The sequence below is a fragment of the Lutra lutra genome, chromosome 10 (genome assembly GCF_902655055.1).
Source record: "Lutra lutra chromosome 10, mLutLut1.2, whole genome shotgun sequence".
Lineage (NCBI taxonomy): Eukaryota > Metazoa > Chordata > Mammalia > Carnivora > Mustelidae > Lutra > Lutra lutra.
In genome coordinates, this window is record NC_062287.1 from 107,736,192 (window position 1) to 107,751,162 (window position 14,971).

Genomic DNA, 14,971 nt, shown 5'->3' on the forward strand with positions numbered 1-14,971 from the left:
AAGCGTCCCACAGTGTGTCATTCCTCCCTGTGCGCATGCAATCCATGCCAGTTAGCCTCCTCTAATGTCTCCTACTATGATCACTGCTGTAAAGGTAAGTGTCACATTTGACATCACGGAAACCAACGAGATGCTACTTACGTTTGTCCAAGTCACGGGCTGCTTATACGCAAGGCTCGGACACCAGCCCCAATGTCAAGCTCAAAGCAGGTGCGTTTGCTGTTTGGTTCTTAGGGATTCCTTCGAGCTCAGCGTGCTCTCAAAAAGAATGATGACCTCTCACAACATGGTAATTCCTTGAGGAATTTATTTTTTTTAAATATTTTATTTATTTACTTGACAGAGATCACAAGTAGGCAGAGAGGCAGGCAGAGAGAGAGGAGGAAGCAGGCTCCCCGCTGAGCAGAGAGCCCGATGCGGGGCTCGATCCCAGGACCTGGGATCATGACCCGAGCCAAAGGCAGAGGCTTTAACCTACTGAGCCACCCAGGTGCCCCTCCTTGAGGAAGTTAAACATGAATATCACGAGACTCTGCTCATGTGAAAACACGTGGCTTTTAAAAATACCCTTGGCCATAGGGCACCTGGGTGGTTCGATTGGTTAAGCGTTTGACTCTCAATCTCAGCTCAGCTCTTTCTTTTTTTTTTTTAACTATTTTATTTGAGAAAGAGAGAGAGTGAGCGAGAGACAGAGAGAGAGCACAAGCAAGGGGAGCAGCAGAGGGGGAAGCAGACTCCCCGCTAAGCAGGAGGTCAATGTGGTGCTCAATCCCAGGACCCTGGGATCATGACCTAGAGCCAAAGGCAGAGACACTTAACTGAATGAGCCACCCAGGTGCCCCTCTACTCAGGTCTTGATCTCAGGGTTGTGAGTTCAAGCCCCAAGCTGGGTTCCATGCTGGGTGTGGAGCCTAGTTTTTTAAAAAAAAAAAAAAAAAAAAAGAAAGAAAGAAAATCCTTGTTCATTTCCTGCCTGATCTTTGTCTTTCCACCCTCCTTTCTTTTCTTTTTTTTTTTTAAAGATTTTATTTATTTATTTATTTATTTATTTTTTAAATTTTATTTATTTGACACAGAGAGAGAGATCACAAGTAAGCAGAGTGGCAGGCAGAGATAGAAGGGAAGCAGACTCCCCACCGAGCAAAGAGTCTGATGCGGGGCTCGATCCCAGGACCCTGAGATCATGACCTGAGCCGAAGGCAGAGGCTTAAACCACTGAGCCACCCAGGCGCCCCGATTTTTTTTATTTAACAGAGAAAGATCACAAGTAGGCAGAGAGGCAGGCGCAGAGAGAGAGGGGGAAGCAGGCTCCCCGCCAAGCAGAGAGCCCAATGCGGGGCTTGATCCCAGGACCCTGAGATCATGACCTGAGCTTAAGGCAGAGGCTTAACCCACTGAGCCCCCCAGGCGCCCCTGCACCCTCCTTTCTAACACTCTTGTGCCCCTTCCCTGGGCCTCTGAAAGAGGAATGAGTTGTTTGCTCGCTAATCCCGGTTCTGTTCTAGCCGCTGGGCTAGACACCATTGTCCCTTGTCCCTCATCACCCTCGTCCTGGCAGTGGAAGGAGCAGCCCCATGGGAGGCCTGCCTTCTCTCTGGTTGTGAGTGAGAAGCTAGAGGAGAGGAGCTCCAGCCCCCAGAGACACCTCTAGAAAAAACCAGATAGGGAAAACGGACAGTACAGAGACAGTCTCACAGGCATCATTACTACCCCCAAAGAGGATTTAACTAAAACCAAATCAAAAAAGGATTTTTAAACTGTTATTCTCTTGCTGACTGGTAACATGATGCATGACAAGCTACAGAGGACCACCCTGACCGCCTGCTCCCTTCCTGCCCATTATAAGCCCATTTCCCAGGCACCCACTGCCCCCCGCCCCATGCCCCTAACAACTGTCGGACTACCCCTGCCACGTCCAGCCCCAAAGGCCTGGCCCCGCGGCAGAGCTGGACAACCACTGGGGCTCACAGACTGACCCGACATCAGGGGAAACTAAGGCACAGAAAGGGCAGTGAGTGGCTGAGACAGACCCCGTTCTTCTATCCCAGAAGCACAGGTTCCCTGAGTCCAGGCAGGAGGGGAGACCTCCGACGCTGGAAGTTCAGCTCATGTCTGCTAGACTGACGACTCCCTCAGCTCGGAAGGGCAGCATGTGTCAGCCGGGAGGAGCACCTAGACGCCATTTCTTAAACTTTAACATGTGTAAAAGGCTGTGCTCCCCGGCACCCAGGCTCCTGGCCAATGGGGTGCCTCCTGCCTCCCCAGTGGGGCCTTCGGGGGTCAACACTTTGGGCCAAGAGTGAGGCATCTCCTCGAAGCCAAGAGACGAGCAGTTTGCACACGTTACACATTTCTCAAGCCAAAGTCCAAGCACGGGGCCCGCTGAGCTCTGAGGGAGGTGAGGAAGTGGAGGTGGCTCCCGGGCCTCGAGCCCTGAGGTTACACTGTGACAGCAGAGAAAGGCAGGGGGTGTGGGATGGGGGGCAGTTGGGGGGCCACCCGCCATCGGCAGCCCAGGATCCAGTGAAGGAGACCTAATGCCATTAAGCCGAACCCCGGTGAGCTTGAACTTTGGTGGGTGACGGTCTCCGGCCCCAGGGAGCACAGAGCAGCCAAGTAACTGGGCTCTGAGGCTGGAGGCTCGGATGTGCCCCGGTGGGGTGTGAGGCATTCTGGCTGTGTGACCACGGACAAGTTAAACACTGTCTCTGAGCTGACTGTGATGATCATTATAATGTTGTGAACTGTGATAATATGGTGATGGGTTTTGTTGTTGGTTTTTTTTTTTTTTTTTTAAGTAATCTCTGCTCTCAATGTGGGGCTCGAACTTACAACCTCGAGATCACCAGTCTCACGTTCCACTGAAAAAGCCGGCCAGGTGCCCCTATTGTGATGGTTTTGAGAGGGAGCCCCCAGTAAATGGCAAGAATTCTGGGCATTCAGGTCACCATAAGGTGGGCCCAGGTGGATCTCAGACCAGATAGAGACATTAGTAGGTACAAACTCTGCTCAGCTTTATTGCCAATCAAGCAAACCTTCTTGTCATTGCCACTTAGCAATTGAGACAAGTAAAGAACACAAGTGCCATCAATGAGGGTGGGACAGGAGACACCCCGGGGAGGAGTGGCCCCTGACTTCTGGGACCACTCTGAGAGGGGCCAGGCAGGCAAAACCTAAGATGGGGGGACAGGACAAAGGAAGCAGGTGTCATGGCCGGAGTGGGGGAACAGAAGTCTGACCCCTGATCTCAAGGAGCTCCCTGTGTCATGGGGCCAGGTTGAGGAGCGAATCAGAAACCGGGGCCTGTGATAGGGGCATGTGGTGGGATGTGGGAGGGATCGGGGGCAGGGCGAGGGTTGGGGAATAAAGGAGGGTGTTGGGGGTGGTATGAAAACCCCACAGCCAGTGGGGAGCAAGGGGGAACTCCCTTGCTTGTCAGGAAGGACTCTGGCAGACAGTGCTCTGCCTGGGCCAAGGAGCAGGCTTAGCCAAGGGGAGCGCTGCCCTCTGCTGGCCCGGAGGGATCAAGGGCCACCCAAGCCCCAGAGAGGAGAGGGCCCAAGAGGTGGGGGAGGTGGGGCTTTTCCCCACTGGCCAAGGGAGCCACTGAAGGATTCTGGACCAGCAGGGGAGAGAAGGCTGCTCTCCAGTTTGGGGGAGCAGGAGGGGGATGGGTGAGGATGCGGTGCTGGAATCCAGGGGATCGTTAGCGCCCAGGAGAGCCGGCTCTGAGAGCTCTCTGAGGGGTGAAGTCACAGGTCAGGCCAAATGTCACAGGCACCAGGGGCCACTGAGTGTGTTTCACAGCCCTGGGGAGCACGGGAGCCAAGGCAAGTGGTGCTGGGAGCCTGAAGCCTGCCCTGGGTTCCGGAGTGCAGGAGCCAGAGGCCCGGCCCTCTGCCCCTGCCTGCCCATCAGGAAAGGCCCGGTCTCTCCAATTGGAGAAGCAAACAGGTGCGCTCCCCGTGACCTCGCATCTGGGCGGTGGGGCGGGGGTCTGGCTGGGGAGCTGGGGACACTACGTGGCCACGCTCAGCCCCACCAGCGCAGGAGGTACTCGTAGCTGAGGAAGGTGACGGCGTTGACAGGAAAGGCGCGGGCGCTGTTGATCGTCAGCCCCCGGAAGAAGACCCCCAGGCCTTCCTGCCGGACACTGCTCGCCATGCAGTCCAGCACCCCCCGGTACACCCTGTGCTTCAGCCCCGCCATCTGCATCCGGGACTTGATCACGTCCAAGGGGGTGGCCACCGCCCAGGAGACGATGCCTGCGAAGCCCCCTGCCACCAACACCGAGGCTGAGCCTGGGCAGAGGAAGCCCAGGTGGGTGTCAGACCGAGGAGCAGGGACCCCCCACCCAGTCCCTGGGGTCCCTCCCCTCCTCCGCGGCCAAGGCTAGCTCCCCTCCCCCACTCCTCTCCGTCCCCCTCCCGCTCACGCAGTCCACTTACTGGGGTTCTGTCCTTCTGGCGTGGACTGGCGGCAGAGCCACTCGTAGGTGACGAAATAGATGCCCAGCGTCGGGGTGTCCCTCAGCATAAGGGCCCAGGCTCCCCGGAAGAGGCCCCGGGGCCCCTCCTCCTGGCAGATGGAGACTGCGCAGTGCACGGGTCCCCGGTACCGGGGCGGGGGGCTGCCCGGCCGCGCTCTCGGCTCTGTCTGGTTTTGTAGCCGGACTTTGATGAGGTCAAAAGGGGCCAAGCAGTAGACCTGGAGGAAAGGAAGCCCCGAGAGCCTGGGTGGGGCTCCGAGCGAGGAGGATCCTAACAAGAGGACGGTGGTGGGCAGAGTAGGGCCGCGTCTGCTCATCGGACTCGCCACTCCCGCTGCCGGCAGGGCTGGGCACAGGCTGGGCGCCACCCTTAGCATTGGCCCCGGACAGCCGGCGGCACGGCCATCTCCTCGGACATCGGCACCGAACTTGCCTGGCACAGGCTCAGAGACAATCCTGGATTGTTTCTCCAAGGGGTGGGGGAGGCTTCTAGCCTCCCAAAAGCTGGGGGTGGGGAGCAGGCACCTGCAGTGATGGGGTCTGAAGGAAGCATTCAGTCTGGGTCCCCGAGACAGGTCTGACCCCTCCCCAGACCGACGGCGGTCACTTCCGGCCTTAAGAATCAATTCCTAGATTCTTGCTCCCGGTACTTCCCACGGGACACTTCTCAGAGGCCCGGGAGGGGTCAAGCGCTGGGCCAGTCTTTCCTGCCTCCTGCAAACCCCCAACCACGAGGTTCCCAACAGAAGCCGAGCGATGGTGGGCTCTGTGGGTCCTAGGACTCTCATCACCCGGCAGAGGCAGAAGGGACAAACATTTGGGGCACTGTTAGGACTTCTGGGTGAATATGGAGGGAAGCTGGGGCCGGGGGCTAATGTGAGGGTCAAGGATGCAGTAGGTCAAGGTCAGCTGTTAAAGTCCAGATGAGATGTGCCTGGGTGGCTCAGTGGGTTAAAGCCTCTGCCTTCGGTTCAGGTCATGGTCTCAGGATCCTGGGATCGAGTCCCGCATGGGGCTCTCTGCTTAGCGGGGAGCCTGCCTCCCCCTCTCTCTCTGCCTGCTGCTCTGCCTACTGGTGATCTCTCTCTCTCTGTCAAATAAATAAATAAAAATCTTTAAAAAAAAAAAAAGTCCAGATGAGATCTGAGGTCAGGCTGAGGTTAGCATGTCATGAGGGGTTTCTGTGGGTTTTGTTTCTTTCGTGGAAAGTACATGAGCTTAGTTCCTCAGCCCTGGAAGCGGGTTCTGGCAGCGCTGTTCCGACAATGCCAGACCGACTTTGTTTACTTCCTCCTGTGCAGGAAGGTAGACTGGGCTCCCTCCCCCTAAGGCGGGACCCTGATGTCATCCTTTCAGAGCCTGCAGGCAGTGCCAAGCTCAGGGCTTCTCCAGGGGATGCGCCTCTGAGTCCTGAGCTCCTGACGGTGCGGAAATGGCTGAGCCAAAGGTAGGGTAGTGAGTAGGGGCAGGTTAGGGCCCCTCTGCTCCCCATCCCAGGCCACCCTAAAATCTAGTTTCTACTCCAAGACCCGGGGAAGCTGAATCCATGGGCTTGATGGCAAACCGGGTTCCTGTTGGACCTTGAACCCGGTCCCCATCCATGAGCCTACAGTCCCCAGTTCTGCTATCCGCTCGGCTTTGCAAAGAGCTGGAGAGGAGGGCGACTTGGGAGCTGGGTCTGGCTGGGTTAGCCGCTAGCGTGGAGTCTCACTTCTCTTCCTTGTTTTGGTGGCCTGCCGGCCTCAGGGCTTGGGAATTATGCAGGCACGTGCTCCGCACAAGAAGGGACAGAAGGAAAGCCAGGACCTGCGGGCATCTCACGAATCATTAATTCTCACGAATCATTAATTCACTGGCGTGAGCCACCTAATTCTGTCCTTTGTCCTTGGTCTCTGCCCCAGAAAGTGTGTTAGGGGCATGAGGGCAGGTGCCGAATAGATGGTGACCTCAGGCGCCTCAGGCTGGGGTGTGGGGTAGAGTCAGGCACGGGTCCCTCTGCCTCTATGCTCACACCCCCCAACCAGCTGCCCCCGCCCCCATGTCTGGAGGCCCCTCTTTCCTCCACCCCACCAATCAAAAGCCCAATCCTTAAGTGCTGAGAACAAAGACCAAAACTAAATGATGGGAGCTCTTTAATGATTAATACCCAGGCCTCTTCCAGCGAGATCTATGGACTGGGGCCTGGTTGAAGCTTCAGGCAAAAGGGCTGAGCGGGGCAATGGGCTGGAGGGCTGCCAGGGCCATGCCGGGGCTGGAGGAGTTGGGCTCGGGGCTCTGGCAAGGCTATCAGTTCTCCAGGGCAAGGGATCCCCCCGGGAGAGAGGTCTTCCCACAGCACTGAGCCCGGCAGACGGCTCTGGAGGTACGTGTGTGCACGCTCACACCTGCGTGTGCGTGCTTGCAAGCACCTGTGTGTACGTGCCCCTCCCCTCCCTCTCACCTGCACGAAACCTCCCGTGCAGCCAGCTAGGAAGACATGCGCGTAGCTGGGAGGCTGGGCCCGCCGCTCCTGGTGGGAAGTCGCTGTGAGCGTCAGCAGCGTGTTGCTGTAGACCCCGAACAGCACGGAGTTGACCACGGCTATGCTCGCAATGGGGAAGCTCATTCCCTTGAAAAAGCCCAGAAGCTGTAGAAAGACAAGGCGACCTTAGGGCCAAGTGGGGGGAGGGGGGGTCTCCTCTTTGCCCTTCCCATTCTGACAGGGTCCCCTCTGGCCAGAAACCAGTCCTGAGTCCTGCCGAAGAGAGGCTGAGGCTGGCTGAGGCTGGGAACAGTCTTGGGGCACAGCCAGCTCCCGGGAACCCCCAACTTTGGTCTCCTCTCTTTCAGGGGCAGAGTCCCACTGGGGGAGAAGAAAGCTACTGCCGACCACCCAGAGGCCTCCCCCTGCCGAAGTCCCAGAGAAGCGAGACACCCACCGACTCATGGCGGTAAGTCTTAACCAAGCAGTCGAAGATGCCCCGGTATGTGGTCTGGGTCTGCAGCCGCACCTGTGCGAGGAGGACAGAGCAGGCAGCCCAGGAGGGATGGGCAGGGATGGCTCCAGCCCCCGGCTCCTCCCACTCTGCCCGGCAGGATGCCAGCAGCGCAGCACTGATAGGAAAGCTCCCCATCAGCCAGGCCCTGCTCTCAAGGCATGGTGACATCTGGTTCTGGTGACAGCCTTCATTCCTGAGATGCCTCCCCTCGACTCACCTTTACCGTGTCAAAAGGGTATCCCAGGACCAAGCCCAGAGCTCCTGCATGATAAGAAGATGCTATGAGGGGGGCCCCTTGCACCTAACCAAGGGGAGGGGAGCTCAGGCAGGAGAAGATGGGGCCAGGCCTTCCGGCCAGACTCCAAAAGAACTCCCGCAGGCCCCTTTGCCTCCTCCTCCAAGCCAAGCTCTGGGCTAGGGAGGTGTGGGGACCGGGGCAATGCCGTTCCCAGAGGACACCCAGGCAGAAGGGAGGAGCCCGCCACAGACACCGTGTCCTCACAGTGTCCAACACTGACCGTCCTGCTTGCTTATCTAACTGTGGGGCCATGGGACAGATTCTCCAGGGCCCCATGTCCCTGCCAGACTGACCCCTTTTTCCCTTCCACTCACGCCTGCTGTGGAGTACAGGGTCTTGGTCCAGACCCTCAGTACGGAGCTGGGGGCCCTACGGCATCTTGCTGCCCCCCCCGGGGAGGAGAGCCCAGCCCCCAGGCCACCTCCCCACGTTCCGATCTTGCCCCCCAGAGCAGATGCTGGCCCTGGATTCTTGGGCGAGGTCACAGCCCCCAGAGGCAGGTTCGGAATGTCCCTCTCTTTCTGCTGAGGGATACCCAGAAGCTGGGCTGGGCCCTCGACACAGCTGGCCTCGGCGTCGGAAACTAGGGCAGAGGCCCAGAGGGGAAGGCAGGACAGCTGCTGGGGTGAAAGGTGAAATTCCTTTCTGAGCCCCACAGGGTGGGCCTAGAGAGTGGGGTTCTCGGTGAAGGTCTGCAGGTGTGTCTGGGAGAGGGCTCACCACGGCCCTGGAGGTGAGCGCCTCGTAGCTTAGAGACCCGCACCTCCCTCCCCGCGCCCCCAAGGCAGCTGCCAGGAGGCTCTGGGAGCTGGTCCCCGGGCTCCAAAGCCACCAAGACTTTGGTCTCTGTTCCTTCTATGTCCCCTGGCAGTGACGGACCGCTAGGGGGGAACGTAGCAGAAGGAAGAAAAACGTCTCACCAGAGATCCATCCGGCCACAAACTCCTCCACAGGCATTGTCTGGCAGGGGCGGTAACCGGTGGCTCCAGACAGGAGACGCTAAGGAGCGTCTGGCCGTCCCTGATCTCCCTCCCCGTCGCCTGCCCGATAACCTCCCACTAATGTTTAACTCAGCCGGGAGGGTGAGCGGTGGCCCAGTGCCCAGACCTCTGCACCAGGAGGGGAGGAAGCCACCTTGGGTGGCCCTGACAGTGGAGAAGGCCTGTGCGGAGTGTGAAATCTCAGAGCAGGGATCGTGGCGGGTGGCCCGCCCCCTGCCGGCCCACGATGGCCTTGCAGCCTTGCTGCGGGACCAGGCGCGGCAGCCAGGCGCCACCCTCCAGGGCTGCCCCAGGCTGCAAGGCCTCAATGAGCCTGTCCAGGGCAAGGCTCTGCCTGCCCGGCCTGGTCTAGCCAGCCCAACACCCTGGGAACCGGTGGCCAAGCCGGTGGAGATAGAGCATGGCCACCATGGGGCAGGCCCAGCTCGGGGAACCCCAGAGCGGACAGGGTGGGCACAACCCGGAGAGGAGTGACTCCCTAGCCTGAAGCCCTTCCTCCTCCCAGGGGGGTGTGCAGCTTCCCCGGCTCCCTTGCGTGAGTCATACACAGCCTCCCTCGTGCACATCCTTCTCTTCTCCGGGCCTCCCTCCCGGGGGGGGGGGGGGCAAGCTGGGGATTCGGGTGTTATCAAGGATGGCTGGTGTCTCAGCACTGGGGTTATGAATGCCCATTTTTCTTTGGACAACAATCTAAAGTGACAAGCAGGGAGAGTGCATCCCTCTCTCCTCCTCTCTGCTTCCTTCCTTCCAACCCTCCCTGCGGCCAATACACCAAGCACGTTCTAGCACGCTTTGGATTCCGCTCCCCCACCGGCCTCTTACAAGGTGGGTCTGCTTAAACAGGCTCACTCCTCGCTGTTTTTGTTTTTGTTTATTTTTTTTTAAAGATTTTATTTTATTTTTTTTTAAAGATTTTATTTATTTATTTGACAGAGAGAGATCACAAGTAGACAGAGAGGCAGGCAGAGAGAGAGGAGGAAGCAGGCTCCCTGCTGAGCAGAGAGCCTGATGCAGGACTCGATCCCAGGACCCTGAGATCATGACCTGAGCTGAAGGCAGAGGCTTAACCCACTGAGCCACCCAGGCGCCCTTTTTTTTTTTTTTTTAAAGATTTTATTTATTTATTTGACAGAGAGAGATCACAAGTAGGCAGAGAGGCAGGCAGTGAGAGAAAGGAGGAAGCAGGCTCTCCACTAAGCAGAGAGCCTGATGCGGGACTCGATCCCAGGACCCTGGGATCATGACCTGAGCTGAAGGCAGAGGCTTAACCCACTGAGCCACCCAGGCGCCCCATGTTTTTGGGTTTTTTTAAAAGATTTTATTTATTTATTTGACAAAGAGAGCGAGATGACAAGTAGGCAGAGAGGCAGACAGAGAGAGAGGGGGAAGCAGGCTCCCTCCTAAGCAGAGAGCCCGATGCGGGACTCAATCCCAGGACCCTGAGATCATGACCTGAGCCGAAGGCAAAGGCTTCACCCACTGAGTCACCCAGGTGCCCCTCGCTGTTGTTTTGAAAGCGATATTTTACATCACTTAAAAATTCGTTGCATCTCTTTACCAATCAGATGATGGCTCGCGCCTTGTGTTTCCCATGCCTGCCTGGTACCTTTATTTTTCCTGCTCCCATCCTCTCTCTCTGCCTGAGGGGGGTGCAGCAGGGGCTTCCATGTCATCCAGACTGGGGCTCCCGTCTCGGCTGATCTGTGGCAAGGCCCATGCTTCCTGAGGCTCTGTCTCCCATGTCCTTTGGGATGCTCTGGAGGTCATCCAAGGGGGGCTTCCAGGGTGGGGCGGGGGTGGTGGTGGTCACGTTCAGGATCGCGGCTCCCTGACATTTCAGTTATTTCTGGCAGCAGGGCGAGGGAGGCAGCGGCAGTCCCGCGGACCTGGAGGCAGGACACAGATGGACGTGGATGCACACGGTGGGAGTCAGGGCAGAGGGCAGAGCATCAGGGCAGACCCAGGGACATGGACAACCCAAGTGCTGAGGCTGCTGTCGAGCATGAGTGTCTGACATGAACAGAGTTTACAGGGTGGGGGGTGCTGATGTAACGTATTGTTCACATCCTGGGCCATGGGATATTGTCAGATCCTATTCGTAGGTCTGTTGAGAAGTGGGGCCAGGGCAGGGTCCTCTTTTCAGGGCACACAGATCCAAGGCGCTGGAGTCACCACCCATAGAAATCCGTGAAGTCTCCAAATGTGTTTGCCAAATTTTGGAGTCCCCCTTGCCTCCTCCCTCTGTCTCACAACCCCCCACCATCCCATAAGAAAATTGTGTTAATATTGCCTTCAAAGCAGGACCCAAATCCCACCCTTCCTCTCCTCCTCCTCTGCTAGCACCCTGGCCCAAAGCCACCAAGGCCTCCACATGGTCTCCTGGTCTCCCTGCCTCCTCCCTTGCCCCCTTCCAGTCTGTTCTCTGCCTAGTAGCCAAAGGGATTCAGCTGAAATTTAAGTCAGACCGTGTCTGCGCTTTGCTCCATACCTTGCAAGGGTCCCTTCCTGCTCAGACTGAAAACGGAAGTCCTTCCTAGGCTCTAGGACCACTCAACATTCAGCCCCACATTCCTTCGACCTCATCTCTGGCCACGCCCTGGTCACTCTGTCCCAGCCTCCTGGGCCTCCTTCTCTTCATCCAACGGGCTCCTGCCTCCAGGCCTTTGGCACTGGCTGTTCCCTCTCCCTGTTGGCCTGGTCTAGCCTGGACTCAGACTTATCACCTGCCGGGCACTCCTGGTGCCCCTTCCCTGGCTCTTCCTCTTCGTTCTTCCACGGCACCCGTGACTTTCTGATGCACCAGTGATTAACTTGTTGTCTGTCTGGGCTGGGACCTCTGGCTGTTTGTTCACTGATGTTATCCCGAAGGCTCAGCACAGCACGTAGCAGAGGACAGGTGCTTAATACATCTTTGGCACAAGAATGAAGGAGTGAACGGCGAGGAGCGGGGGACAGCATTAGTGGGCAGCCCCGCAGCCCGCCCTGGGTCTCCACTTCTCTCCCCATCTCCAAAGGGCCCCAAAGAATGCGAAGCCCCAACAGTATCCCTACCTGCCCCTCCAGATCATGCAACTCTTTGTTCCCTGTCAGATACCCAAGAACCAGTCCCACTCACCCTTCTGCCTTCTCGCTGTGGCCAAAGTAGAACCCACTCACCGCTACTTCCTCACGGGTAGACGGGTTTTAGGAAGCAGGGCTCATCTCTGACGTCCTCCACCTAGAGCTGCCCGGGGTTCTTTGGGCTGCCCCAGTGCCCTTCCTTGCCGAGGGCTGGGCTGCTGTCCTCATTCTGCTGGTCGCTCTCTCCCAAGTGGGCAATCCCTTCTGTGGCCCTTGGTGGGTGGAGGGGGGGGGTCTTTTCCTGCTTATAAAAGCAGGAAACCAGCCCAGCTGATTGTGGAGTCTCAGGCCACTTGGCTCTAAAGGACTGGCAGCCTTCACATCAGAATGGGCCCCGCTCTCTTCTCCCATCCCACCCCACCCCCCCAGTTCAAGGCAGACCCACGACCCCTCTCTGGAGCCTTGCCAAAGGGCAGCCCCAGCCCTGGCTGGACTCTTCTCCTGGAAATCCAACCAGGCCTGTCTTCTTCCTGACCGGGCAGAGCTCTGACCTCCTCCCACTCTAGCTCACAACTGCCCAAAACTCCTCATCACCTGCCAAACCCGCCACACACAAACCCCCGCCCCCAGGTGCCACCCCATCTTCCAGCCTTGCCTGCTGTGCTCTGACTGCCCCGGGCTTCCCTGGGGTCCTCACCACGCTCCACAGTTCCTGCAACTGGGAACGCCTTCAGGAATCCCTTCAGTGCCCTCCTTCCCCGCACTGGACCTGTCCCAGGCTCCTTACTGCACTGTACACACTGCCAGACGTCGGCTTTGTGGCTTGCCTTTTCTGATCCTGTTTTCTCGACTACGCACCTCCTGGTGTGATACAAGAATTAAAGCACTTAGAAAAGAGTCTGGTGCATTGTACCCACACCACGAACAGCAGCTACTATTACTCTCACTTCTACCCACAGGGGCCCCGAGGATGACCTGAGGAAACGAAAGGGTCTGGCACTCAGTAGGGCTCCAGAAGTGAGGACCCATCTCTGCTTGCTTATAGTTTTCCATAGCGTTGAAGGCAATTCTGTCATCGTATGTAGTTGTAAACGCATGTTTCTCAGGGCATCTGGGTGGCACGGTCAGCTAAGCAACTGGCTCTTGGTTTTGGCTCAGGTCATGATCTCAGGGTCCTGGGATCGAGTCCTGCATCCATGCTCAGGGTGAAGTCTGCTTGAGGTTCTCTCTCTTCCTCCCGCTTTGTTCCTCCCACTCATTCTGTGTCTCTCTTTCTCTCAAATAAATAAATAAAATCTTTAAAAGAAATTACTTGGAGCACCTGGGTGGCTCAGGGGGTTAAGCCTCTGCCTTCGGCTCAGGTCATGATCTCAGGGTCCTGGGATTGAGCCCCACATCGGGCTCTCTGCTTAGCAGGGAGCCTGCTTCCCCCCTCTATCTCTGCCTGCTGCTCTGCCTACTTGTGATCTCTCTCTCTCTCTCTCTGCCAAATAAACAAATAAAATCTTTTTAAAAAATAAATAAAAGAAATTACTTAAAGAAAAATACGCATCTCTCCTGGGCTTCCTTCTTCCCCCTCTCTACCTCTAATTAAACCATAATTGAGCTTGCTGAGGGCAAGGCAGTGCCTCACCTCCTGCCCTAGCCCAGACCCCACACCCAGTAAGCACTCAGTGACACTGAACTGTGCTCCCACTGTGATCTGGCTGGTTAAAGGAGCCCACCAAGCCTTCGTGTCCTGGTCTGAGGGTCTCAGGGCTTAGAACCTGGAAAGAAATGCTTGTTTGTTTTTTTGAGAGAGAAAGGGAGAGAGTGGGGGGGGGCACGCAAACCCAGGGATCTGCAAGGGAGAGGGAGAAGCAGACTCCCTCCACCCTGCTGAGCAGGGAGCCCAATGTGGGGCTTGGTCCCAGGACTCTGGGATCATGACCTGAGCCAAAGGCAGACACTTAACTGGCTGAGCCACCCAGGTGCCCCTGGAGGAGATGCTGATTATTGCTCACTCTTCTCTCCAGCTCACATCGAACTTCCTTGAGTCCTTAGTTCACACAAGGAAGACATGTTGCAATGGGTTCAAGTATGGGGTAGCGTGGATCCTGGAGGGCAGGGAAAGAGCCGTTTATACTAAGGAAACTTGGGCTGGGTTAGGAGATGGGGCTGCCTTCCAATGCCGGGGAACGAGGGCAGAGTGAGCCCACTCCCCCTTTTGCTCTGCACCCCCATCCCTAGTCATCCAGCCCATTGTTGTGGCTAGAATGACTTCTGGTTCTTCTGGCTCAGGAAGGTGCCCCATGGACCTGTTTTTCTCCCTGAGATCTACACATCAGACATACATGCCGCTTCCCGACGGCACACAGAAGAATGAGGCACAAACAAGTCAGCTGCAAGAGAAAGGGGGCAGGGGTGGAAGCAGCACGTACACATGCTGGTGTTGCCAGGACATGTTGGGTACACATGCTGGTGTTGCCAGGACATGTTGGTGATGTGACCTTGGAATAGGTGGTTTTCCTGTCTGTCTCTTTCCAGCCTGGGAAGAGCTCAAGGTCTCCAGACTACGATAGAGAGGACTCATGTGACTGCTCCTTGGAAAATCAAGTGTGCTTGGCCTGAGTTTCTAGCATATAATTTGAGAGTCACTGGAGGTCGTTGAGTTCAACTTCTTCATTTTACAGGATAGGAAACTGGGGCCCGGAGGAGAAGGGGCTTGTCCAGGCTGAGCCGGCCCAGGGATCCAGTCTTCTGACCCCAGCGAAGAGTCCATCACCCGTCATGGCCCAGGGGCGCTGCAGTACAGCTGCTGCCTGAGCCACCTCTACCCACTACCCGAAACGAGGGGGATCCCTGACAAGTCCCAGGAAGCAGCTCCCTTTCACTGGTGAGGGGACCGGCCCCACACCACACGCGAGTGAGTCTCCGTTCTCGATTTCCTCGAACCTTCGCTACACCTTGTTACGGGCCAGCGGGCAGCCCTGTGGGAGGCCACCTGTTGACCACCGGCGTGAGCAAACCCGTGAAGCCACCTAGCGGGGGGACCCAGGCTTGCCCGCGCCGGTGGGAGCAGTGAGCGCGCGGGCGCCGCGCAGGGCGCGTGCGCCGCAGCCCCGGGCTCCCATTGGCTCCTGCGGATTGGGAGGCGGGGTCGTGC

The 14,971-nt window shown here is 57.4% G+C and overlaps 1 protein-coding gene across 3 annotated transcripts; it reads right to left on the reverse strand.

The window, feature by feature from the left end:
* Positions 1-2,849: 2,849 nt before the first annotated feature.
* SLC25A45 (solute carrier family 25 member 45) lies at positions 2,850-8,983 on the reverse strand. 3 transcript variants are annotated; one of them, XM_047693462.1, is made up of 6 exons: positions 8,686-8,983; positions 7,685-7,728; positions 7,408-7,479; positions 6,930-7,115; positions 4,449-4,707; positions 2,851-4,301 (listed from the first exon to the last, which is right to left on the reverse strand). In XM_047693462.1, the coding sequence occupies exons 1-6, from the start codon at positions 8,720-8,722 to the stop codon at positions 4,033-4,035; spliced, it is 867 nt and encodes a 288-aa protein (XP_047549418.1). In that variant the 5' UTR covers positions 8,723-8,983; the 3' UTR covers positions 2,851-4,032. The 3 variants fall into 3 exon arrangements, with proteins under 3 accessions (XP_047549417.1, XP_047549418.1, XP_047549419.1); XM_047693463.1 differs by lacking the exon at positions 8,686-8,983 and adding an exon at positions 8,080-8,675; XM_047693461.1 differs by lacking the exons at positions 7,685-7,728; positions 8,686-8,983 and having other exon boundaries at positions 2,850-4,301; positions 7,408-7,668.
* Positions 8,984-14,971: the final 5,988 nt, after the last annotated feature.

Coding starts and splice junctions, on each gene's coding strand:
- SLC25A45 (XM_047693461.1), bottom strand. CDS start 7,635: ATGTCACCATGCCTTGAGAGCAGGGCCTGGCTGATGGGGAGCTTTCCT. Junction 7,116..7,407: donor AGACTTACCGCCATGAGTCG/GTGGGTGTCTCG, acceptor GTCTTTCTACAG/CTTCTGGGCTTTTTCAAGGG. Junction 4,302..4,448: donor GCCAGAAGGACAGAACCCCA/GTAAGTGGACTG, acceptor TCCTCTGCCCAG/GCTCAGCCTCGGTGTTGGTG.